Source organism: Botrytis deweyae, assembly GCF_014898535.1.
Source record: "Botrytis deweyae strain B1 chromosome Unknown BDEW_008, whole genome shotgun sequence".
In the NCBI taxonomy this organism is placed as follows: Eukaryota; Fungi; Ascomycota; class Leotiomycetes; order Helotiales; family Sclerotiniaceae; genus Botrytis; species Botrytis deweyae.
The window spans coordinates 239,779-266,926 of record NW_024066215.1 but is presented as its reverse complement, the minus strand read 5'-3'; the positions used below and the strand labels follow the sequence as shown (position 1 = coordinate 266,926).

The 27,148-nt window shown below is 35.4% G+C and overlaps 5 protein-coding genes across 5 annotated transcripts; 3 read left to right on the top strand and 2 right to left on the bottom strand.

The window, feature by feature from the left end:
• Positions 1–1,545: 1,545 nt before the first annotated feature.
• Positions 1,546–2,548, top strand: EAE98_004266 (uncharacterized protein; the record flags this gene model as incomplete). Its single annotated transcript, XM_038951886.1, has 4 exons — positions 1,546–1,827; positions 1,893–2,297; positions 2,368–2,454; positions 2,504–2,548. 4 exons carry the CDS (start codon positions 1,546–1,548, stop codon positions 2,546–2,548), a joined length of 819 nt encoding a protein of 272 aa, XP_038811422.1.
• An 8,703-nt stretch (positions 2,549–11,251) lies between these two features.
• EAE98_004265 (uncharacterized protein) lies at positions 11,252–11,950 on the bottom strand (the record flags this gene model as incomplete). Its single annotated transcript, XM_038951885.1, has 1 exon — positions 11,252–11,950. The coding sequence occupies one exon, from the start codon at positions 11,948–11,950 to the stop codon at positions 11,252–11,254; it is 699 nt and encodes a 232-aa protein (XP_038811421.1).
• Positions 11,951–12,774: 824 nt separating this feature from the next.
• On the top strand, positions 12,775–14,893 carry EAE98_004264 (uncharacterized protein; the record flags this gene model as incomplete). The annotated part of the gene is made up of 3 exons (XM_038951884.1): positions 12,775–12,904; positions 12,959–14,745; positions 14,852–14,893. 3 exons carry the CDS (start codon positions 12,775–12,777, stop codon positions 14,891–14,893), a joined length of 1,959 nt encoding a protein of 652 aa, XP_038811420.1.
• A 5,927-nt stretch (positions 14,894–20,820) lies between these two features.
• Positions 20,821–22,460, top strand: EAE98_004263 (uncharacterized protein; the record flags this gene model as incomplete). Its single annotated transcript, XM_038951883.1, has 10 exons — positions 20,821–20,828; positions 20,903–21,023; positions 21,083–21,244; positions 21,399–21,481; positions 21,532–21,713; positions 21,773–21,921; positions 22,078–22,087; positions 22,139–22,232; positions 22,280–22,349; positions 22,407–22,460. The coding sequence occupies 10 exons, from the start codon at positions 20,821–20,823 to the stop codon at positions 22,458–22,460; spliced, it is 933 nt and encodes a 310-aa protein (XP_038811419.1).
• Positions 22,461–24,682: 2,222 nt separating this feature from the next.
• Positions 24,683–27,019, bottom strand: EAE98_004262 (uncharacterized protein; the record flags this gene model as incomplete). Its single annotated transcript, XM_038951882.1, has 7 exons — positions 24,683–24,965; positions 25,013–25,443; positions 25,494–26,525; positions 26,575–26,662; positions 26,721–26,774; positions 26,835–26,852; positions 26,910–27,019. The coding sequence occupies 7 exons, from the start codon at positions 27,017–27,019 to the stop codon at positions 24,683–24,685; spliced, it is 2,016 nt and encodes a 671-aa protein (XP_038811418.1).
• Between the last annotated feature and the right edge of the window lie 129 nt (positions 27,020–27,148).

Sequence of the window (27,148 nt, the reverse complement as noted above, 5' to 3'; positions counted from 1 at the left end):
GTGCATCTGAATGCATGGATATCAATGAGTGTGATGACAAAGTCTTCGGCAGCAGGAAGGCTTGGTGACTGATTCGTACTCATTTTCAGTGGCAGTGCATGTCAAAGAGTGATGAATCTACCTAGGAAGAATCTTGGGGAAGCTAAGATACCGGTTTGCTGTCGATCAGCAATGGTGCCAATGACCTGTGATACTCAAAATAGATGAAATTATCTATTGACTAGGTATTAGGTACCTAAGGAGTAGCTAACAGCTTCTTTGGTTACCATGCGAATGCAGCCATGCCCGCACCCGACGATGAAACCCATGGATGGGATGGGTATAAGCCGATTCAAGAGGATAACATGAGAGATCCGTCTCAATTGGTGACGAATGTTCTTCCGCAGGTGATTGAGGTATATGGAATATGGAGTACCGGCACTGTGGAGTATTATGGAAATGTTAAAGGTATTCCTCAATGCAATGATAATGATGCGACAACAAAGACATGGATACAAATTGGGACGTTTTCTTCAATGCTTCATCTGATAAAAGAAATAGATCAACAGGTACTCCGTATAAATGCGAATATAAATATAGAATTTTCGGGGTCTCTTCTTGTACACACACACAAGAAGCAGATGCTGTGCAATAGAAGAAATGTGCCTCAATAAGTACCTACTCGTTGGCCTAGTAATGTAGTTGATTGTCACCTAACCACATGTTTCGAGCTCGTATATCTTGTTCAACCATGGAAGAGATGAAGCGTTGTTACATTTTCAAGTATGGGTTTCAATAGCAATTGTATAGATGTATGAATGTATGAATATATGAATACTACCTAGGTATCTACCTAGCTAGAATGAAAGTAGCATACCTACCTAGGTAGGTAGGAGCTACTTTATACTAGGTACTTGAAATGGACTGCAATATCTACTGCAACATCTAGTAAGCAGCTCAATATCATGGTATGAGTACCTAGTAGGTATGTGTAGATATCTCTTCCTCATTTGTCTATTTATTGTAGAAATATTGCCAAAATGAACATTATAACCATTACATTACACCAGAGCAGCACATAGATGCGAGCTCTCAATCAAGGTTGTAATCTTACACAAGAGCCAATAATGACGATGAGCTACATACCTACCTAGGTATAATCCTACTACAAAGCAGCCTTGTTAGCACATGATCGAATCAAACGCCGTTTGTTCTCTGTTGCCTTCTTTTTTTGGTTTTGTGGCGCGGGTGTTGACTCTTCACCTGTATTTCATCTGCTGTTTTCCCAGCTCGACTTCACTTCCATCAAATCGATTCCAGACATTCCATTGTGCAATTGCTCAATACAAGTGAATGGATTGCTCATGCGGATCCAACCTCCAAATCTTATCAGTCCATATCCGTGCCATCCATATTTCTACCCGTGGAGCTGGAGTTAGGTAATCGGTCAAATCTAGAACTAATTCACCATCTCTCCCCATAAGGCTACAATTGCCTGGATACGGTACCTACCTACCTACCTAGTAGCATTTCTCGGGTCCCAACCTAATCTAGAAAGTTGAAATTATGTCGGAAAACGAACAACGTGAAGGAACACCTCAATCACCTATTTTATCAGAGAGTCCCAATCCAGTAACACCACGACAATTCGACGACCAGCAAGAACCCCAAAGAGGTTTTGTAATTGTACCTGAAGATCAACGAATCAAAAACTTCCATATGTATTCCAATTCTCATCGGGATCTTCACCCGTACACTCGTCCTCTGACTGTCTCCGATCTGGAGTCGGTCTTGGCCCTCGAGAATATCGCTTTCGAAGATCCAAATGAAAGAGCATCTAGAGAAAAGGTTGGTCATCTATATCTTAATTCCCTTCTCGTCTAGAGAATTTGGCGTGGCTGACCTTCGACAAGCTAAGGTATAGACTTACCAGATGTGGTGAGCTATGCTTGGGTATCTTCTGCACCATGGTCCCCGGCTCCGATTCCAAAATCGAGACTCTTGCCACAGGCCGTCCGGTTGAAACTAGTCGAAGGAATGGAGCGATTAGTGTTCTCATCGGTCATGTTATTGCAGCCAAGACACATGACACGACTGCTTCGGATGCATCCATGGGAGTTCCTGAAGGTTGGGAGGGCACTAAACCTCCACGTACAAATATCGGCCATCAAGAAGATGGACGGACCATAGTACTTCATTCGGTTGCCATTTTACCGGCATTCCAAGGACGCGGTTTGGGCAAAGTTCTTATGGCTGCGTACATGCAACAAATGAATGGTGCTGGAATTGCTGATAGATTGGCTCTTATCGCGCATGATGTAAGTTTGCTCTGACTCGAGACGTGCATAGTCTTCACACACATTTGATCTTTACTGACATTTATTCAAGCATAAAGTGAATTTCTACAAGATGCTTGGCTTTTTAGAAAAGGGCAAGAGTGATGCTCAATTTGGTGGCGGCGGCTGGTATGATATGGTAAGGTACACATCTGATTAGTCTTGAATGGACACTGACATATGACCAGATTTATGATCTCAAGACTCCCGAGGCACGAACAGCTTATGGTTAGAGAATGATACCCTTTTACAGTTTTGGTTCATACACGGTTCCTTGTCATTTAGAGAGGGGATTATACAGGAGTTTCAAACATTTGCAAAGTGGTGCTATATTCCCTCGTACGGGTATCTTGATTTATGAACAGGGTATGGCGCGACATGCGGACATTTTTGCTCAGAACGATTTCTTTCGTCTAATATAGTATTATCTGATTCTAAAATCGATCTGATATATATTATTATTACGGAATTCACCGTCTTGTATAATATCATATGAATAAGTATAACACTCCTTCAAAATACCTACTCTCATAATTACAAAATGCTCTTTTATTTCTTTACTTTAGCAGGTGAACCCTAATACCTAATTAAACAGCTCTATCACCCGATCAGGGTATATAAGATTGATATAATTCTTATAATCATACCTCAAGTTAATCTAGTTTAACTATCATTATATATATCTATCTCCTATTACGGATCGGCACCTAATCGCAACTGTGATCGCTTATATGTGTATATATATATATGTACAATTATGTGTATATAATTGATATATAAATATATTCAATAAGTATTTTGCTTTTGATTTTGTAATTATAGATTCTAAAAACAAATTATACCCTACTCTTATAATTCTTTTAAAGCAAAATATTATATTATCTATAACTTTTATATAATTATATAACTATCTAATAGCTATTTAAATAATACCTTATAACTATAATATCTTTTTAGATGAATTATATATTAATATTATTTATAGAAAAAAGATCTATTTTAATTAAAACTTGATAAAGATATTTCCTTTAAATATATTAAATTACAAATATTACTATTATATCCGATTTATTTATCTTAAAAGAACTATATTACTCTTCCTCTATAATTAGCTAAGCTTCTCTAATTAATAATAATCAATTTTGATAAAGTAATAAATACAATCCCTTCAATTTGAATATAAATATTAATAGATATAAAAAGGGTAAATAGTTGGAAAACAACTTTTCAATTAAGGAATTAACTTTCAAGAATAATATATCAATATATACTTATTCATTTCAAAAAGAATAATTACTAACTCTTATAAATTATAGAATCTTATAAAACAAAATAATAAAACTTAAAGAAGAAATACTACAATATAATTCTAATATTATTTATTCATCTCAATCTTTCTAACCCCGATAATAATATTATATAAATTCCTTAAAGAATTATAAAATCCAAACTTCTAATATTTTAATCATTTTTATTAAAAAGGCATTTCCTATTACTAAAAAAAAAAGAATAAAAGAAAATTCTATTTACAGAATCAGTCTTTGTAGCGATCTTTTCCGAATATTAATAATAGATCCCCCTTAATCCTAATCGCTTTACCAAATAATTTATAAATTCAATAAATACCCTTTTCTTGTTTTCCTATTATTGTAATAAAGTATTTATATATTCTAAAGCCTATCAATCTTTTATTTAAATTCAAAGATAATATAGAATCGAAAGCAAGCCTCTAATAATTATTAATTATAGAACAATTTAAACTTTACAAAAACTCGTTTATTTTAAAATCGTAATAATGATTCTATATAATAAAACAAACTAAAGAAAAAACATAAGAATATATATTCTTGTTATATACATAAGTCTCCTATTTAATAGATTAGCAATTAATCAACCAGCTTACAGCTATTTATAAAAACCTAATTAAAGCCAATCATACCTATATTAAATATAAATACTAGATTATACCGAATAATATACAACACAGAAACTTCCTAATATAGTATTGTAAGTTTAGGCTATTAGCTACACAAACAAGAATCATTAATCCGATAACTCTTTTTTGCAATCTAAAAAGAAAAATCTTCGATTTCCTTTAATGAGTTATTGATCTCCATATCCAATAATGTTATACTATAAAAGACCTAATTAATAAACTTATTAAAATCAATAAATTAAAAGTTATACTTCGAAAATGTAATTATAATAAAACAATTAAAGAGATTTCTTTTAGAAAGTTATTTAATAGAACCCCCTTATCAACTTCTCTTAAAATCGTTTTCCACCCATTAAATAATCTAAATCTATCTATTCAGATCTTATATCCCCCTTATACTTCTACTAGCTATATAGAAACCTTTAAGTCTAATAATATCCTATCTTTAGAAAACAATTTCAATTATAATATATCTACCCCTATACCGAAAGTGAATTGCAATTTTACTCTTTATATAAATAATATAAATACTATAATCAAAATTTAAGAGATTAAAGAAGATAAAGAGTTCTATAATATAAAAGAGAATATCGAAAAGAATATCAATTTAAATATATAAATGAAAACTATCAAATCTACTTGTACTACTGAAAATCAGTATTTAAATCAAAATGTTTAGATAAAAGTTCTCTTTTAAATATAATCCGGAATATGAGATTTCTTGATTTAATAAAACTAATAAAAAATGATTCTATAAATCTACTATATATACTTTCGAAAAATGAATATTTATATTATACTCAAACACTTATAGATTCTAGAATAAATAGTTATACTTTTATTAACAGAACACTCCTTTTATTATTATTTTCTATATTTAAATCTTATTTTATATTACTCAAACCACTAATTGAAATTAAAAGCTATAATAATATAAAAAGCAAAGCTATTATTTATTTAACCTTTTTTAATTTTATAATTGATATTCAATAATAATTCTATTTGTTATTTTTTATTACCAATTTGAGTTTATATAATATAATCCTAGATTACAAATAATTAACAAAGATCTAAATCAAAATCGATTATTTTAAACAATATCTCGAATAGCCTCTCAAACATTCTTTTATTATTTCTTTATCAAAAAATATATTTTTAATTAAAAACAGTTTACAACAATTTAAAATCAATCACCTAAAGCAAAAAAACATTAATAATCAGAATATCTAATTAGAAAAGATATATTATTGTATTGATAACAAATAATAAAAAATAGTATTGATTATATCTATAATATTCATTACATCTCCTTAGAAGCTTAATATAATAATCCCTAATACAATCAAACCTCCGATTTCAATCAATTTAGGGAAGAAATCTGCTTTTGATTAAGTTTGTATTTAATTTATTTATAAATCTTTTCTAATATATATTTCTGATATATATAATATATATACACTTAAACTAATTTAATTTTAGTTTATTTATAAAAGAAATAAGAATTATAAAATCTTTACAATTACCTACAAAAAGATTGATTATATCATCTCAAATTATAAATCTAATTAGAACAATAATTATCAAATTATAACCACAATCGCCTCCCTAAATAATTTCAAATCAAAAATTATTACTACTTTTAATCATATTATTATAGATATTGAAACAGAATCCCCGATCCCCAAAGCTTACTAGCAATATTATTAAACATTTTCTAAACACGAATCCAATATTCTACCTCCCTTTTGATTATATAATTATATAATTATTTTTAAAGGAAAAAGCAAAAAAGCTTTTAAATACAGTCTATTGTATAAGATATCGCTTAAATAGCTTAAAATCATTAAAGAATATATTATCGAAAATCTTGCTAAGAGATTTATAAAACCCAATCAAATATTATTTACAATATCAATTCTTTTTATAAGAAAATTAAATAAAAGCTTAAGATTCTATATAGATTTTAAATTATTAAATTCTTTAATATACAAAAATAGATATCCTTTATCTTTTATTAATAAGATATTTATATAATTTACTAATATAAAGATATATACCAAATTAAATATTCAATAAATATTCCATTATATATATATAAATCCTGCTTTCAAAGAATATACTATCTTCTATATTTAATATAATTTCTATAAATATAAAGTTTTATCTTTTAAATTAATAAATAATTCTGTAATTTATTAATAATATATAAATAATATTCTATTTGATTATTTAGATGATTTTTGTATTATTTATTTCAATAATATACTAATATATTCTGAAAACGAAAATGAATATAAAAAACATATCAAGTATATTTTCAAGCAATTTGAATTTATCAAATTATAAATAGATTTCAAGAAATATGAATTCAATATTAAATATACTAAGTATTTAGATTTTATTATTTCTATCAATAAAATATAAATTGATTCAAAGAAAATCGAAGTAGTTACTACTTGGACTTACTTTATTATTGTAAAAGGTATTTAATTGTTTTTAGGTTTTTGTAATTTTTATTATCAATTTATTAAGGATTATGGTATAATAATAAAATCTTTTTATAAACTTATAAAAACAAATATCAAACTTTACTTTAACAAAATCTGTTAGAATATATTCGATATATTTAAAAATAGATTTATCTCTACTTTTCTTCTATAATATTACAATTATATATTATTCTGTATACTGAAAATCAATGTATTTAATAATATAATCACTAATGTATTCTTTTAGAAGTATAGTAATAAATAATTATTAATTATTTATTTTTCGAAAATAATAATTATTACTAAGCTAAACTATAAAGTTTATGATAAAGAAATACTTATAATTATCAAATCCCTAAATTATTAGAAAGCTGAATTTGCTGAATCCCTATATCAGATTAAAGTATATATCGATTATAAAACTCTTGAGTATTTTATATCTATTAAACAGCTAAATGCTTAATAAATATATTGAATAGAATTATTTATTAATTATAACTTTATTATTATATATTATACTAGAAAGAATAATCTACTTGTAGATATGCTTATCTATTATATTAATGAGTTAGATTAGCAGAATAGTATTAAGAAGAAGAATCGATTATAGTAGTTTATAAAAGATAATCAGATAGATATTAAGATTATATATAAATCTCTCCAATAAAAATCAGATATTATTGCAAATTTCAATGTAAATGTAATATCTTCGCTTTTTAATATAATTAATTACATTATTAAAGTAAATAGATTCTATTCGAATTTAAAAGCTTTATGTAATTATATAGTTAAATTGTATAAGCATTTCACTTTTGTAAAAGGATTATTACTTTACAACAATTGTTTATACATTCCGGATATTAATAATTTACAAACTTATTTAATTTATAAAGCCTACAATTCAATCTCTACTATACATTCTAATATAAAAAAGATCTACTTTCTCTTAGCCAAGTAATATTATTAAAAGAATATAATTCTTATAATCAACTAATATATACAGAACTATTATAAATACAAGTATAATTCTATTTCTAGAGATTATATCCTCAGTTTACTTTATTCGCTTCTTATTTCTATAAAAGTATAGTAATATATTATTATAGATTACTATAATTTCAATAAAAATAAATATAATTATAATAATGTATTTGTCATTATTGATTGATTAACTAAATAAACTATTTCGATATTTTATTATAAGTTAATCGATTCAAGAGATTAGGCCTGTTTGTATTTATATTATATATATAGATATTATAGTATTTCAAAGTCTATAATTTCTAATTGCAATTCTCAATTTATATTAATCTTTTAGTAAGAATTTAATAATATCTTAGGAATATAAGTCAAGCAATTAATTGCTTATTATTTGTAAATTGATAATTAAATTGAGATTTATAATTAATATCTCCAATAATATTTGTAATTCTTTATAAGCTATTATCAAAATAATTAATCTGAATTTCTATTAATGATAGATTACACTCAGTTTACACTTCCTTACAAATCATTAGATAATCAATTCCTATATAAAACTTTATATAATTATTTATTTTACAATTCTTGGGATTAAAAACTCAACTTTATTATATTTATTGATAATTTAAATATAACTAATATTAAGGAATATATTAAATATAATAAACTAATATTCAATTGAGTAAAAGAGAATATCTTGTATATATAAAAAAAGATATTTCAATTAGTTAATTTATATTATTGCTTAGTTGATTTCGATATAGAAGATTATATATAATTTAGTATAAGGAACTTCCCAATACAACAATCTTCAAAAAAACTGGATTATCCAATCCAGGGTAGATTTAAGATTATTGATTGGGCTAAAGATTTCTTTTAATTAGATCTATTATTTATTATAAAAATCCATTCTATGTTTCTATCTAGCAAATTCTACAAAATAATAAACAATCCATTTCCCGAATAAACTATTAAATCATTATCTTTAATAAATATTATTGATAATATTGAATAGGAAGTGGAATGTGTTTTAGTTATTAAGAAAATATATTGATAGCTTAAATACAAAGTATTGTAACTAAATACTAATAATAATCTTATTTGGTATCCTACTTTTGATTTCAAAACTATCCTGTATTTCCTTTGTAATTTCTATTTACAAAATCCCTTTCTATCAGAATCTTTTATACATTTATTCAAATGGATTCATCTCTATAAGAGTGAATAGGATAATTACAATTTTATAAATAATAATCAATGTATAAATAAGAAAAATCGAAAAAACTTTTTTTATATATTAAAATAATAAAGAAATCATAATTTTATAAATAATAGAAAAATGATTAGATAAAGATTAAATTATTAAAACAATATAATAAAGAATATTTTTATTTTATTTTAATAGCTTTAAAGTAAGTTAGAGAGAAAATCCCTATAGATATTAATAGTTATAATCGGATAAGGTATAAAAGCAAAGACTAAATAGTTTAAATTAAAATATCAATTGAGTTTTTAACTAATAATAATAATAAGAATATATAGGATAATTACAAGTTAAAAGATAAAATGATTTTTAATTATAATATATATAATAATAAGATTAAGTTTGTACTTAGTTGTTTATAATTATTTATAAATTATCAAAAGCTTTATTTCTATTTGTATTATAGTAAACTAATATTGTTATTTTAATTCGCCTTCTTATTTTATAGCTTTAATTATACAATATTTTATATTCTTTTGAGTAAGGGTAATAGGAAGTATTTCTTTCGAAATACAATTTCTTAGTTTTTTTTATAAATTAAGTTATCAAAAAAGGGTTAATTTTATTAAAAACCGATAAAGTTATAATTTATCTTTGTTATATTGCTATATTTAATTATAATTATTTGGTATTAGAGAAATATTTTATAAATCTTTTTGAAGGGTAAGTGTTTATATTTATACTTATTAATAAAACAAAGCAAACAATAAGCTTGATTAAACAATTAATTAGGAATTTGGTAGTATATATTATTCTTCTTGCTGAAGATATAGTTATATATATAATCTATATAAATCTAATTATTTTTTTAAATATATTATTTTTATTGTAATATTATCTTTTTTGATAATTTTTTATTTAAAAATCCTAATTTATTAATATTAATAAAGCTAATGTTTTTATAATAAGGTATATTGAATTTATAATTAGGTTGACTTTAATGTAATGTCTTTATGATCTTCTTTTTGATAATCTTTTGCTCATCATTTTCGATATTATTAAAGTAATATATTATTATAGCTAATTTATTAATAAACTTCCTTTTATAATTGTTAATATAATTAATTAAAGGATTATATTCTTTTTTTGAATTTTATTTGGGAATATAATGGAATAGATATATCCAATAAGCAAATCGAAGATCAATTCTATTTTCAATAATATTATTTTTAATAATTATAATTGTATTTATTAGATAAGCCGATTATATACCGAAAATAAACAAATAAAAAACCTTACTTATATTTCTTATCAGGATTTAATTCATTATTCATCTTATTAGAATTATAGTTATTTTTATAAAGGGATTTCTTCTTTTTAATAGACTGTTTACTTTATATAATAAAAAAAGTAATTACTTTCTTTTTTGCAAATTAGATAGAAGAACAAATCAATAAAGTAAATGTAGAAAAAACTATAAACAATTTATTATTATATATATATTCTTTTATTATTGAATTTATACTAATAATAGTTTGCTCTTGTTATTATATTTTCTTTTTAGGATTGAAGGTATATTGATTGATAGATATAAAAGAATTAATTAATTAAAAAAAATTTGAAAAAGAAAAGGGATTTAATCAATCTATATATTTTATAGGATTTAATTAGTTATTAGGCTATAGAACGATTTCCTTTGCTTTGTATACACCTTTTTATTACGAAAAAGAAAAATCTATGTATATATCTGTTTATTATATTATTCTAATTAAATAATAACAATATTATCTTGAGATTGTCAATTTGATAATTAAAATAGGTAATTATAAAGCTTAAGGGTAAGCTTTTTTGGAGAGGGGGGTAGTATCACGGATCAATACCTAATTATAGCTGTAATTGCTTATATACACATGTATATATATATATGATTATATGTATATAATTAATATATAGATGTGTTTAATGAACGCTTTATTCCCGATTCTGTAATTATAGATTTTAAGAACAAATTATATCCTGCTCTTGTAGTTCTTCTAAGGCAAGACGTCATATCTCCTAATCAAAGTAATCATTCGATATATCTAGCTATTCCTCTGTAATTATTATCTAATCTTTTTTAATATAAATCTTTGAAATCTTTGAAATCTTTTAAAATAATTTAAATTTATTTTAAAATAATATATAATTGATAAATAAAATGATATATTTGAAAATTTATTAAATAAAAGTATAGATTAAATAATATTAAGAAATCTGATTATTATTATCTAATATCGTTCTGAGTAAAAATGTCCGCATAACGCGTCATAACAGGATCTCGAATCTATTAATCGCTGGCCTTGTACTTAGCCCTGTATTCTTCCATATTCTTGACATTTTCCTCTGACGCAATGCCGCTGAGACCTCCAATAATATCATCTAATGTCAAAATAGACAAAACTGGAATCCCATATTCTTTTCTGATCTCTCCAATCGCACTTGGCATCGGGGCACTATCATCTCCAGTTGGCGAAGGCAATTTTTCCATTCGGTCCAATGCCACCAAAATACCAGCTACAATGCCACCCTCCTTGCGAATCTTGTCAATGGCCTCCCTCTTTGCAGTTCCGGCAGTCACAACATCATCCACAATCAAAACTCTCTTTCCCTTCAAAGGAGCTCCTACGATATTTCCTCCCTCTCCGTGATCCTTGGCTTCCTTTCTATCGAAAGAATAACACATAGTATTGTATTTTGGATCGAGATCGGCCAACTTATCCACGGTAGCTGTCGCAAGAGGAATGCCCTTGTATGCAGGTCCAAACACAATATCGAAATCCAGAATGTTTGCTTCTTGTGCCTCGATGATAGCCTTTGCATAAGCAGTAGAAATAGCGCGGAGAAGATCTGCGCGGTAGAAATCGCCGGCGTTGAAGAAGTAAGGAGAGATTCGTTTCGACTTCAATTCGAAGCTGCCGAATTTGAGGACCCCGCCATCAATTGCGGCTTTGAGGAATTCAGCTTTGTATGGAGAAAGGGTGGACATGATGGATATGTGTATCGAAGTGTGGAATGAGTGAGGTTCGAGGTTTCGTGTGTGAGTGGAACTCGAGTTATTTTTTTGTGTCTTGGAATTCGAAGTACGTATAACAATGTCTATGTCATGGAGGGGAAATAATTTTTTCATCTCCCCTCTCGGTACGATGCACCTAAAGATATTATGGTGGGGAATAAGCGACCCTGAGAAAAAACGGATAAGCAGGTGTTACGGTCATGGTCTTCATTGAAGATTTGATATCGTATAGGCCAAACGAATACAATGATAAGTATTGATTCATTCTTTTCGTTACAGTGGATGTTGATTGTTACTATACAGTTGACAGCGACTACATGAAAATGCAGGTATTAGGAAGAATACCAGGATATATCGTATTGAATGTTTTAATTCTCTCCTCTCTCCAAAACAGAACTTGAAGGATAGGTCAACGCCGCAAAGATCTTTTAAGGCACACCACATGGAAATGGTGCGTACTTCCTTTTGACATACAAGTCACCATCGACCAACTGAAATTGCTGGTAAGCAAAATCACAAAAGGGAGGTCGAGCTGTGCATACTTAAAGACAATCATTTTTGTCTGCTTGAAGTGAAATTACTCCCTAGGTAAGACTTTTTTGATATGATTGGAAGCTGATAAAGCCACTCCAATACACTCTAAATACCGATTAGCGATAAGATACACTAGCGCGGCCAGTTTCTGAGGCACTAAGCAAAAAAAAATTATCCAAATTCTTATCGAAAGAACTTCAAGCCGAATTCTCGATATCCCCATCAACACCTCCATCACACTTCATTGATACCATTTGCCCATCATGAAGACCACATGGAAGGATATTCAACCGGTTCCAACCTCTCAAGAGTTTCTCGATATTGTGTTGAGCAGAACACAACGTCGATTGCCTACACAAATTCGTTCTGGATTTGCCATTACCAGAATTAGAGGTACAGAACTTATTTGCCTTCATCGCAACGACTCTTTTAACTAATTCATGTTAGGTTTCTACACTAGAAAGGTCAAGTTCACAGCTGAGACTTTCTCCGAGAAGCTCTCTCTCATTTTGGACGGATTCCCACGACTACAAGATATTCATCCGTTCCACAAAGATCTCCTCAACACCCTCTACGATGCCGACCATTTCCGTATCGCTCTAGGACAATTGTCAACTGCCAAACATCTGATTGAAATTGTTTCTCGCGATTATGTTCGACTTCTCAAATATGGTCAATCCCTCTTCCAATGTAAACAACTTAAGCGTGCTGCATTGGGACGAATGGCCACCATCTGCAGAAGACTTAAAGACCCTCTTTTGTACCTCGATCAAGTTCGTCAGCATCTCGGTCGTCTTCCATCTATCGACCCAAATACAAGAACACTTTTGATCTGCGGTTATCCCAACGTTGGAAAGTCCAGTTTCTTGAAGAGTGTTACTAGAGCCGATGTGGATGTTCAACCATATGCTTTCACCACCAAAAGTTTGTTTGTCGGACATTTCGATTACAAATACCTAAGGTTTCAAGCAATTGATACCCCCGGTATATTGGATCATCCACTGGAAGAAATGAACACCATTGAAATGCAATCTATTACTGCTATTGCGCATTTAAGATCTGCCATTCTTTACTTCATGGATTTGTCTGAACAGTGTGGTTACACCGTTCAAGCACAAATGCAACTTTTCCAAAGTATCAAACCTCTCTTCGCCAACAAACTCGTTTTCATCGTCATTAACAAGATTGATGTTACACGCCCCGAAGATTTGGATCCTGAGACTCAAGCTCAACTCCAGGCACTCCTTAAGCCTGGTGATGTTGAGTTATTGCAACTATCATGTACAACTGCCGAGGGAGTTCAAGAAGTTAAGAATGCTGCATGCGAGCGTTTGATCGCTGATCGTGTTGCTCAAAAGCTCAAGGCTGGTACAAACAGCAGTGGTGCTGTTGGTGGTAGATTGGGTGACGTCCTCGCAAGAATTCACGTTGCCAGACCTATGGATGGTGTTGTCCGTGAGGCCTTCATTCCAGAGGCTGCCTTGGCCAAGAAGAAGTACGACAAAAGTGATCCGGAGCGCATCAGGCTTGCTCGTGATATTGAGGAAGAGAATGGTGGAGCTGGTGTTTACAACGTAGACTTGAAGGATAAATATATGCTCGAGAACGACGAATGGAAGCACGACAAAATTCCCGAAATCTTCGACGGAAAGAACGTTTACGATTTCGTGGACCCAGATATCGAGGCCAAATTGGCCGCTTTGGAAGAGGAAGAAGAGAAGCTCGAGGCAGAAGGATACTACGACTCTGACGACGATCTCGAGGATGCTGAAGATGCTGAGATCCGCATGAAGGCTAACCTCATCCGCGAGAAGCGTGAACTCATCAAGAATGAAGCCAAGATGAAGAAATCCCTCAAGAACCGTGCTCTCATTCCCCGCTCTGCCACTCGCAAGAAGCTTTCCGAGATGGAAGATCACCTCGACTCTCTCGGTCACGATACCACATCTATTGTCGCCCGTGCACGCTCCCAATCTAGAGGCCGTAGTCAAACACGCAGCCGCGCACAAACTGAAGATGCTATGGATGTTGATGATCCTGATTATGAAGCTAAGATGCGTGCTAAGAGCAGAGCAAGAAGCCAGGCCAATAGAAGAGATGATGGTGTTGCTGGAAACGAAGAGTCCAGGACAAAGGCTGAGCGTGCCCAGAAACTCGGCCAAAGAAAGATGAATCGTATGGCGAGACAAGGTGAAGCCGATAGGCATGTTGCTGGTGTCAGACCAAAGCATTTGGTACGTTACTGCCCTCGATCCTCTATTCCCACATCATTTCTTACTGTATCTAAAAACGCTCTTTTAAACCCAATATCAAATGCCTTGCTAACACATGTGCAATTAGTTCTCCGGAAAACGCAGTATCGGCAAAACAAACAGTCGTTAAAATACCCTCTGACATTCAAGGCACAATTCTATTTCAAGCTTACTATAATGGAATTATGCATGGCGTTTTGGAGATTTTGGGGAGGGTTCTCTTTAGTCATTCACGACATAATGTATTCAGATGCAGTATCCGTCAGGTGTTACGTACCAAAAAGTAAAATGGGAGGATGATACATAGAGATGAATACGAAACTTTTTTACAAGATAAACAATACAAATCTATAGCTTCACAAATTTCTCAATGTCAATTTACAATTGAGGGAAGGCTCCCTTCTAATATTGAGTCGTTGGTATCGATGAATATCAATATTACTGTATTACTCCGTAGAATTCTTTTGCTTTGGAGTTTGTTACTCCCGACTTTGTAATATAATTCCACTTTTTGTATCTGCTTTATTTGTTTTTAACCGATATATCCCTATCATAGTTCAGAGCGTATAAAGAAACATTGTACTTGGAATATGACGTGAATTGGAATCACTCGAATCGACTTGGAAAGTAGGTAATAGTAGCAAGATTAATAAAATGTGAAAAGAACTGTGTATGTGTATGAATATGAGTATAAACCGACGAGTTCGAAAGGATCGATCTATCTACCTACCGTGAATTCATATTATATATTAATATGACTCTCTAGATAGGTTTCTAGATATATAATAAGAAAGCGAAATATAGCAAAGCAAGTATAAGGGAATAGAAAGAGATTATCTATTTCGTTATACGAGATGATATTGTATATATAATCCTCTCTTTAGTAAATCTTAGTAGATATTGAATAGAAGAATAGAAGAATAGAAGATTATAATTTAGAAGTTTAGAACTCTTCTTTATACTCAGAGTAAGTTCATTGAATACTTATTTCTCTTATTATATTTATTCTATTCTATTTCATCCTGTTCTGTTCTATCCTATCCTATTCTGTCCTGTCCTGTCCTGTCCTGTCCTGTCCTGTCCTGTCCTGTCCTGTCCTGTCCTGTCCTGTCCTGTCCTGTCCTGTCCTGTCCTGTCCTGTCCTGTCCTGTCCTATCCTATCCTGTCCTGTCCTGTCCTGTCCTATCCTATCCTGTATACTATACAATTCTAAAACACCTATCTATTAACCCCAATCCCAGATCCAAGTTAAATCTTACAAACCCCGGGGTTTGTTTGAAAAGTTTGCATTCTACAGCTTGGAAGTCTGGTAGATAGATAGACAAGTAAGTATCTATAAAATAAAAATCTATAAGAAGAAATCTCGATTCTTCTCCATACCTGCGAGGAGTCCTCCGCACCTCTCCTTGAAATTCACTCTTCTCCTTTTCATGAAGAAAACCTGATGTGATTTATAATTTATAACTCACTACTCACAACTCACACCTCACAATTCGCAATAACATGCCCAAGATACCACACCTCCCAACTACTATCCCCCCCCCCAAAATACAAAACCCGAGATTTGCGACGAAAAAAAGGATAACCCTATATCTATGCCAAGATAGGACTCATTTACTCATTAACTCATTTACGATGACATTTAGACCCCGATAAAATATCCCATCCCATTCCATTTGGATCACTTCCCATTACCAATCCGCATCCGCATCCCCAGTGCCAAGAGTGGAGAAGGAGAAGAGGATGCATAATGTGAGTTACGCAGAAAATAATTCTGCGCGTAGGTATGAAATGTATGATATAAAGGAGAGAGAGAAGGGGGTAGAGGATGGAGGATGGAATGTTGAGTTATTGGGCCGGTTTAATAATTCTTCATCTCTGGAGTTTTTGAATTTTGTTATTGATTGGTGAATTGATGAATTTATGAGCTGTTACTCAATGTGTTTTCTGCAGGAATAGATCTTGCCTCTGCAGCATGGAGATTTGTGAGAATTGGAAATGGGAATGTTGATTGATAGATACATCTCTCCCGAGACGGAGTAAAGAGAGAAATACCATCCAGTAAAGAAGACAAAACAACACAACACAATGCACACACACAAACATCCCTCACCCCCTTCCAAACCCTCAAACACTACGCATCCCACCATCCCATCCCGTCCCCTCTCAACTCTCAACCCACAACCACGGTTCGATTCCACGCATCCCACCTCCCCTCCTCGCACAGCGGCACTGCCAGAAGAAAAGAAAAACATGTCACTCCGAAACAAACTAGATGCACACACCACACGATGGCAGAATCCAAGACCCAGACGACTAACCCCGTTTCTTAGCGGCCGAGCTACACTGCCGTCGGTTACGCGTCCCGGGTGGTCTCAGGGGCCGAGCGATGGGGTCGGTTTTGCTTTCTTGGTATTTATTTATGTATATCTGTATCCACTTTGCAATTTCTTGGCTTGATAATCCAATGTGTACTTGTCTTGAGACTCAGCTTCTGTTACTCTCCAATAGTGGTTTCAAAGTGTGTTAATTGGTCTTGTCAAAGGAGGATATGTATGTACCTATGTATGCATATCCGGAATCTCCCACGTGCGCTGTGAAATTTATATCCTCTCAATCCATGTCCTGGTTTCTCTCTAGTGACTTGAAAAGTCCGCTCATCATCTAGATCGATGCCAAGCTAATGAGAACCAGCATGCTCGCGTCGCTGATTTTATGTTTCCGCATATGAAGTCTCTTCGACGTTGATCCTAATCTAGTTAGACAATTGGAGACAGTAACACACATGGTACATATTCTAATTACAGCCGACGCATAAAAGAAATATGCTTGTCAACCGTTCCAGCCTGCTGGAGGCGATCTCCCAACTCATCCGAACACCAACACTGATCGCCAGTGGCATAGACGCACCGAGTCCAGTCGTGTGGTAACGAATGATATTAGGACAGGGTGGGTGCTAGATGCATTTGTATAACTTATGCATCTTGCATAAAGTCATCGGATGCAAGAAATAAACAATTATGCTACCTGTGTAAGGCGATCATGGCTCACTGAATAGCGTGGTATAGATATTAGCAGGGAGCATTATGGAGCTCGGTAAGTCTAATATCTAATCCGTACATAGGCGATCTGCATGGCTTTTCCGTCGCGGCCAGGGCTCGACACTGATACACGTAGAGGGAACTCAAATCTCGGATGGCTTTTTGGCGTGAGGCTTATGAGACGTGGTCATGGATATTGAAGAAAGTTAAGGTTTAAGACAGAGGCGGCCAACTCGAATCATCCGAACACGAAAGCCAAGTCGTTCTAGCTTCTTACTTCTGATGATATGGTGAAGCTGCTTGTCTTGCTTGGAGCGGAAAGCGAGGAAGCCAGATTTGATATCGGACGAAGGTTTGATACTGAGTGGGAGAGTCAGGCTGCAATCCTTGGGGGATTAAGATGCACATGTTACGCAACGTAATGCATATGATTAACCTCCTGAGTCTGCTAGTATTTGTGGTGATAGTATAGCCCAATGGCCGACGTGCTTGATAATACACGGAGCGGACTGTGCTAGCTAAAATCTCTCTCCGAACTGAAACTTATAAACTTTTTCAGTAATGGCCATTCTTCAATTCCATTAATGCCTCGTCGCTAATCATGTAATGTAGCCGGCCTATAAAAGGTGATGATCTCCACAGAAGGATGCTTTTCCTCGTGCACTCACATAAATCATGGCACTTTCCACATGTTTGTCAACGGTTTTGCGATGCGCCTCATGATACTATATCTATGGGCGAAGAAAATTTCCAAAATTTCCAAAACTTGCTATAACCCGTTTACCCAAGCAAAATTATTAATATTAGTCATAATCCACACCCCCCTACATCGCCGAGGCAATGGGTCTCGGAGACTTTGTCCAGGAACGGCAGCTTAGTACACTCGGGATGCCACAGATGTCGAACTTAAGATTAAATTCCGATATCCTTACAGAGTACGGCATGTAACCCCTTGCTCTAAAGTTTCTCCATATTGGAAACGCTTAACTGCAACAGCGGCTCCATCGGATCAAACTTCATACATGCCTAGGCTCATGTCCGACTTCGCTCCGGCTAGAAAACCCTACTATAGCGTTGAATAAATCTAAGAGATTGGAAGGCTAGTCGCGTTGTGGTAATCTCTCCATTGTGTTTTTGCTTTTTTGCTGTCACAGGCTGTACTTCTCCGCTGGGTATTAACAAGCTGTACATCATGGTATCTTTGGCTGAAGGATATTTGCTGATGCGGCCACTATATACAATGTCGTGTGATCCAGCGCATTGTTGTCGTATGCTATGGTGGGGGTGACGCATATGAAGGTAATCTGTACGTTCGAGCGGGTCGGTCTTGATGATTGAAGAATACCATATAACAAATTCCACGAGTAGTGCAGAATTCTTGCCATTGATAGACCATACAATCTCAAGTCTGGTAATCTTTCAGGTCATAAGTTACAGAATGTGTTGTTTCCATTTACCACAATTCAGCAAGCTTATAAATCATCTCTCCAAAATAAGGTTCGTAGAGCATGAATATAAATTACTCACCTTTGTTATGCACTGCAATTTTAACATTAGTAGCTATCGTTGAGAAGGTTTGTTCCAATGACCCGGTTCGATTGTCTGGCTCCACTGAGCATGCCTAACATGAAGTGTAATAAGTTGGCTGCCCACCAAGGGTGAATGATTAGCTGAAGATCTGTGCTGTTTAAGAATCGGCGGCCCGAGCCTGTACAGATTTTGCTTTCTTAGTGTTACCGGTAAAATTCCCATCATCACATATAACGGGCTTGACATGCATCTAGCAACACACATCGTACATGTACTGGATTGACTATAGCTCATAACCTTGGATAAAATACTAAGGCCCGTTGGTGCAAGTAACAAACAGCTACAGGTTGTGGCCACTCAATATCTCATCCTTGTCTCTTGTCATACGCTCACCAGGTATTCACATAGTTCGAATACAGAAGTCGCAATAAACACTCATCTTGTTCATGAGATTTTTGAACTTGGCTTTTATATAGAAACATAACTTTTGCTCATGATGAAAGGATGCCAGAGGAGGCATGCAACGCCGATTGTGGTCTATCCTAGCATGGCTACCTCTTTCGTTGTGGTGGAACTGTTCAGTACCATGTATGAATAGCCAAATGTCAGTTTACACCACGACCATTAACCAGTAGTGAAACCTAAAGCATGCTGAGGTGCCTGCAAAGATAACCTGCTAGTCGATGCAAATTTAAGGAACTCTTTGCCCCGCTTCGATTCGATTAGTGAACTCGGAGGTACCGCACAGCACCCGCTAGCTTTTCAAATTCTGATTCCTATTGACGTGGGAAAGAAAAAGCTTTACTAGTGCTCAGACCTTGCAGAAGAACCTTGCAGAGTGAATAGACCAACTGACGACCTTCTTGTTGAAGTCTCATTAATTGAAGCAACAGAATTTGATTGGCTCGCGACTTTTTCTATTTGGCTCTTTAATCACTCTAATAAAGGTTTGCGCCAAGAATACTCGTGCTGCCAGAAAGTATGCAACTCCAACGCTAGATGCACATACCACAAGATGGTAAACTACAAGAGGACTAACCTGGTTTTCATAGCGCCGGAATTGCATACTTTCTGGCCGCACGAGTAGCTTTCTATACTTATTGCCTATTGAACTAGTTGCTGTTTTCTCTCTTTTTATATGACGTACACCACGGATTCACCACATTTGTGAAGGAACAGATAGATGCCACATTGACTGTGCAGACATGGAAGCAACCGCTTATGCCCGCACCACACAGGCTCTGAAAAGGTCAACGAATAGCAAATAAGAATGCATGGATGCTTGTACAATAGAGGTATTCAGTGACATCTAGTAGACGGAAAGAGAATTGCATGGATCGCCAATTTGCTTGAAAAACTAAACTGAAAATCGAACCTCGACAATACATGTTATACAGTCTTTGGCCCCGCATCGGCTACCTCAAACTAGATTTTTGAAAGCAACAGTAGCACGAATTTTGGTTAAAAGACATTGAGAAGAACTAACATGGCGAGGTAGGTTCTCTGTGCTCTGCAATTAAGACCCCTAGAAAATGAATCACTAGCTAAGATGACAACTTTCTACCTAGCCATCCCGAATCTCAGACAGTCGAAGTGGATAACACTTATTTCGAGACTGTCACATATCACAATCGACACTTCCAGCAGTATGCCATAGCGAACTTATCTTACTTCCAGCCTATCGATGAGGTAATACGACCAGCAGACACACAATAGTCTAGAAAGCTTCAACTAAAACATCCGCGCAGGACGAATTAGAAAGATTGCGTGTTTGGCACGCAGTCCTAAACAGAGTTTTCGACAATCGTCTTCTATTTCCGACTCTGAACAGACCTAGAAGGATTCTGGATTGTGGCTATGGAACAGCCAGCTGGGCTATCGACGTTGCTACACAAAACCCAGGATGCGAGGTTCTCTTCCTTTCCCTTGCTTTTCAGTGAAATACAAAACGGCATGATTCTTCGAGTGTATATAATGCAGAGCTCAGCCAGTACCGGGCGGATGGCTGAGCATCATCAGAAATATTGGAGCCGCCTGTGTGGTCGAGTGCTAACGTTCATGCAGGTTATAGCGATTGACATTTACCCTTTCCAGCCAGAAACCGTTCCTGAAAACTTGTATTTGCAAGTGGACGATATCAACAACCGGTTTGTACAGAAAAGACCAAAGATGGAACAGGTCTGATAACATCTGATAGATTCACTTTTCAGGCCCACAACTTCGACCTTGTCCACAGTCGATTAATGTCGGGTGCTATACATGTGAACAGATGGGCTGGATACCTTCGTGATATGCTTCGTGTACTCCGACCCGGAGGATGGTGCCAGTTGGTAGAGCTGCATCATAACGCTCAATCAGACAATGGAAGTCTAACAGAGGGTAAGTTCTCCAGACAGGTACTATGTAAAGATATTGTATCTGATCGAACAAAAAAACAGCCCATGCTCTTAGACAGTGGAGTACTAGGTACAATGAGAGCTTGAACGGCTTGAAAGATCTTCGCGTGGCACCCCGGCTTCCAGAAATGATGAGAGCTGCAGGATTTGTCGAGGTTGAACATAGAATGATTCCCCTTCACACTTGTGGTGTAAGTTTCCAACTTCATATCCATTCGAATAACCAAAAACCATGGGAAACTTTCCCAAGTAACACGGTCTTAATCTTCTACTCGAAATCAAATATTTCATTGGTTTTAAAAGCGATACGTGGTAATGGCTAAACGCTAACCCTCAGAACTTTACAGTGGTCAAGCGGTCAGTAAGCAATGAGCGGGCAGAGAAGCACACTAATAGCAAGTGCGATAGATACCAGAGACTATGATATTGGTACTGCCAACAGAGAAAACGTGCAACAATTCTTAGGATCCATTGCGATTTATCCATTCGCGGAAAGACTAGAGTGATTGTTTCTGCTCCTCTTTCAGAATTAGATCTAATCAATGGTAGGATGCCGATCCAAGATGTTCAACTTCTTGTAGCGCAGGCTCGAGTAGAGGCCGATGACCCATTGTTGAAGGTGATTATTGCATCCAAATGATTTGAAAGATGAAGGTTGCTAATCTCCCGTTCGCAGGTGTACTTCCCTTTGTATGTTTGCATCGGAAGGAAACCTCGCTCGCGTCGATAGTTCGCAGGGTTTAATATGTAACTTACAAGCACATTGGAGCACTTGTATAGTCTGAAAGGCCCAGGAACTAGGTAGTCCGAACTGGAATGTTAGCAGGGGAAGAGTAAGAAGACTTGATTGCATCCAAGACGCTCAAAAATTGGATTGAAAGGGAATCGATGATGTTCAGAGATGGTATATTTAAGCACAATGAAGATTGGACGTACCTAATGAGAACATACATCGCCCGCTCAAGTGGCAGGCTTCATGGTGAATAGGAACAGAGAATTGATGGGTTTTTGTGACGTGAGGTTCTTTGGTTTTGTAAAGGCTTTAGTGTTTCCTTATCGTGTCGCGAGTTGCTTGTTCTTTCCACATTGAGAAGTAAGCAGTTTAACTACCTACCTAGTACATTTTCGTCGGCCATCTTTTTCATGAGCTGTTTCCAATAACGAAATACGAAATTCAAAATTTATCTAATGTAAAGTCATCCTGGGCCAGATTATAGAATATATGTAATGAAGATGTGATCAAGAAGCTCAACGTAAGTAGTCCCTTGTCCACCCGACCCTTATATTCAACATGATTGGATAAATTGTGTTAGAGATCGCTAGATGGCAAGTGCTTTTAGACTAATGGTCGGTTCGCAAAAGGGTGATAAAGCCCAAAGCGTGTATAGCCTAGAATAATCGAAGGGATACCGCTGCAACATAAATAGACACAGCAGAGCCGCTTTTTGGAAAGGGATTTTTCAGATCAGTTGTGAGTCTTAAGGTTTATATATACATTCCCAAGAATTACTCGCTACCAATACGTTGGGATTCTTCAAACGGGAAGCAGTATGGAAGCCTTGGTCATCAGAGCAGCCGGGTAAGAGCTTATAAGCAGGAGAACATTGCATGCTATGCTATGTGAAATTCCTCTTGAGACAGGAAACAGCGCATGAATCCCAGTAGCTACATATGAAAATCCAATGCCATTTTTAAAAAGTGCTAAGTACTGGACTGGGTATGTTCTATGACAGGATGCTCTTTCGCAAGCTTAGCCCTACTACTGATTTCTTTTGGGTCATACACTAGGTCATATGTAGCTGGGAGATGTCATCCCCGCTTTAATATTTCGGCCCCTTCTTTTTACAGACCCGGATGTCATCGTCTAGCCAAGTATTCTGAGTTCTGAGTGGCCCTTCCTTCCTAAGTGTGGATAAGAGATATCATAATAACCTCAGAATCTTTGCCGTCCCGTGATCACACAACACAGCCCGTTAGTTACACAGAGAAGGTAAAGCCGACGGCTATAGAATATCGAGTAGACAAAGACACCTTTTCGGCCCGCTAATTAGGTGTATGTATCATAATGTGATACTGTGTTGCATTATTATACAATATCCGAGATAGCCCTTTGGAAATTCCCCTTTCATTTAGCCTAAAGGAACTCACTCATCATCGTAAAATTTGTTGTCTCGATGGGTGTTGAATAATCAATCGTCGCCGAATTTACCAAAAGTTGTTATCATTACTACATACAGTATTCCTCAATAGGGGCCGAGTAGCTGTTCTCATTACACCGTAGACTGACTTTGTGTTTTTGGGAAAAGTGGGTCAACGGATTAGTGTTACACAAGCTTTAAACCAAGTTGGGGTTAACCGTAATTCCCCAGCCAAGCCAACACATGGTTCATCTACTGAGATAAGCAAGTGGTCGATGGAGCTTGGATGTTGTGCATGGGAAGTGTTACCTGAGATTTGAGATGCCCCCAATACCTGGATTGAAGATTGAAAGGCTGTTCTAGCCCCTGATAAATGTGCGTACGATGTTTGTGCGTAGGTAGTACAGGATCAAGCAATTTGGTCTGCGTCTGAATCTGCTGAGCAAAAAAAGACAGTCGCTGTAGGTTCTCCTTTCATTCGGGCAAAGCAGTATATGTTATCATTCCCCGTAGTATATTCCTTGGTCCCATGTAAATATGATTTGTCGCATTCGTGGACCAGCAAATAGAAAAGAGCTAGATATCACAGCCCTGGTACTTGGAACCCCAAATGCGATACATCAAATTCCTTAATTTCACAGATAATTGGAGAAGAAAATCCTATGCTTAATTTACGGTATGAATGTGTAAATCCGCGGAAACAAAAGAAAGAAGAAGAAAAGAAAACCCGTGTATGTTTACATGATGCTTAGAACAAACGCCTCAACCATATATCCGCAACACTCCCGAAAGACCAAAGGGTATTTATTATACATCAGGGGTTTTCCCGTGGAGGAGTCGATGGTTCTCCACTACCCCAAACATTCTCAAACGCCTCTCCGTCAACTCCGTATTTAGGCTTCAATAACACATTCTCTTGTCGAGCTTCATTCCAATGGTGTGATTCCTCCGAGTTTTCCTGAACACTACCATGATTCTTATCCCCATCAACTGCGAACTCTTCGTCAACACCTGGCTTGGGATCCACAGCCTCTGCATCATCATTCGGCTCGAATCCTTCCCGGATGTCCTCACCTGTACCGTCTCCATATGTTCGCCTTTAAAAATTAGCCTTGAATTTTGTCCAATAAAAGGGTGGACTTACACAAAACGTCGGGGCTCAGTTTCATTCCATCCTGCACTTCCTTCTTTGCGAGCCCGAACTCTTTCAGTTTCTTCTGCCGCAGTATCTTCGACTATGACATCAACCAATTGGCTTCTGTCGGATTTGGCTGAACTGGAGGCAGACGAATGCTGTCGCAACATGCCTTTGAGCATTGGAGCCCTTCCTTCTTCACTCAGCGGCGAATTTTCTTTATTCTTGCCTTTGGAATCTCTGCTACGGCTGTTCCTTGAAGACTTTCTCTTAGTTCGTTTAGTGACATCCTCGACCGTTTCTCTGATATTACTGGCTCTTCGAATACGGTTGTCATCAGTAGGTTGAAGGAGATGACGATTTGCCGAGGTTGTCAGAAGATCAGGCTGCCCAGTGAGCCATCTTTCCCTTGACGGTTCATGAGCAGTAATCACATGATACTATAAATGATTGATTAGCTTTAAGCATGCAGTAAGCCAAATTTACTTACATTCCAGTCCCCGAATTCCAGTTGTCTAGCTCTCTCATAAAGACCTTCTTCTTCAGGATCAAGACCTTGCTGTTCTACCCCACCGTCTCCCCACCCCATGTAGTCGGAATCGCCATCACGAGGTTGTACGGGAGATTGGCTTCCAGGAGATCCAGCATTGTTTCCAAGCAACGGTGTTCTTGCGGTTGCTTCGCCTGGTTTGGGAATCCAATACTTTCCTTTCCCACCACGCTCGTATCGCATACCTTCCATCATCCGAGCAACTCTTGACGAGGATCCTTCATGGGCCAAGACGTTGTCCCCTGAATCAAATAACCGATACTCATATTTCTTCCCACTGAATGTCTCTTTCGTATCCTCAATGAGATCACGAATACCAAAAGCATCCCGAATAGCGTAGCGGACCGGCATTCTAGCTGCAGATATAGTGACATCTGCATAGTCGTGCCATGAAAAGGCATACCAATGTCCAATGGCAAAAATAGGCATCTCGATACAGATCAAGGCATCTTGTATTGCCGCAGCAAGACTATCGGCTGTATAATCCTCCACATTGTCTGGAATTGCTCCGAGAAAGACCAGAATCGAAAGAAGAAATCCTTGCCAGTATGAGGCAAATATAATGAGCTTGATGCACAAAAATTTCGGTACAGGTCGGAAAGGTTGTAAATCTTTAGACATGATAACCCAAAACATTCCGAGTGAATATAGACTCAATGTCACACTAATGTTGTAGATAATACCACTCCACATATAACCGGAGGTTAAAGAAATGGTACCCTCAGAATATACACCAGTAGCTTTCATGATTATAGCTGAAAGTCCAAGAAGAGGCTTCAGCCAAGCATACTGTAGAATCCCGCGCTTAATGGCCAAGAATGTATGAGGGTCGGATATATCGACCTTGGGGAAGACATGGTTCAATGGCCAAAGGTGATGAACCGGTTCTCGCCCATGCATCATAATAATCAATGCTCGTTCACCCCCGAGGAAGTTGATAAGGAGTTGAAAGAAAGTGTAAATTGTGAAAGCCTGCCAATAATCAGTTTCGAGCCATGTTATTCAAAGATGTTCAACCTACCTCATACACATCACGAATAGGATCGATAAACATCGCTGCCTCTCTAGAAACTAGACTAGTCCATGACGAGATTGAGTATATCGGTACCCTAAGCGTATTGATCAATATAGGAACTGTAAATATTGTTGAAGACTTCATTCACGTACATAAGTAGGATTCGAATGACATAGCGTTGTAAAAGAGGTTTTCGATAGTTTTTCCTAAAATGAGTTTAGGAAAATGATCCAATGTTGTATCATGTAGCCTTATTAATAACATACGTTTGCAACCAAACCGACCTGTCAAACAAGATGTTAGCTTCTAAAGTGAATGAACGAAGTCGCTCTCAAACATACACGATTGATAGTAAAGAGGCAAGCAATGCAGCAGAACCAGCTACCACTATTGTTGCATTTGTCAACTTCTCACCAGTACCACCGGATAGGTCACTACTTCCTGCCATCATCTTGGAAGGCGTAAAGAATCAATGAAGTTGGCGCGCTCTCCTGGTCACGATAAGCTATAGGAGTAGATTGGAGCTTAGAAGTCTCAAATTGTGCGACTAACATGATCTGCGAAACTCTCCTTCATACTG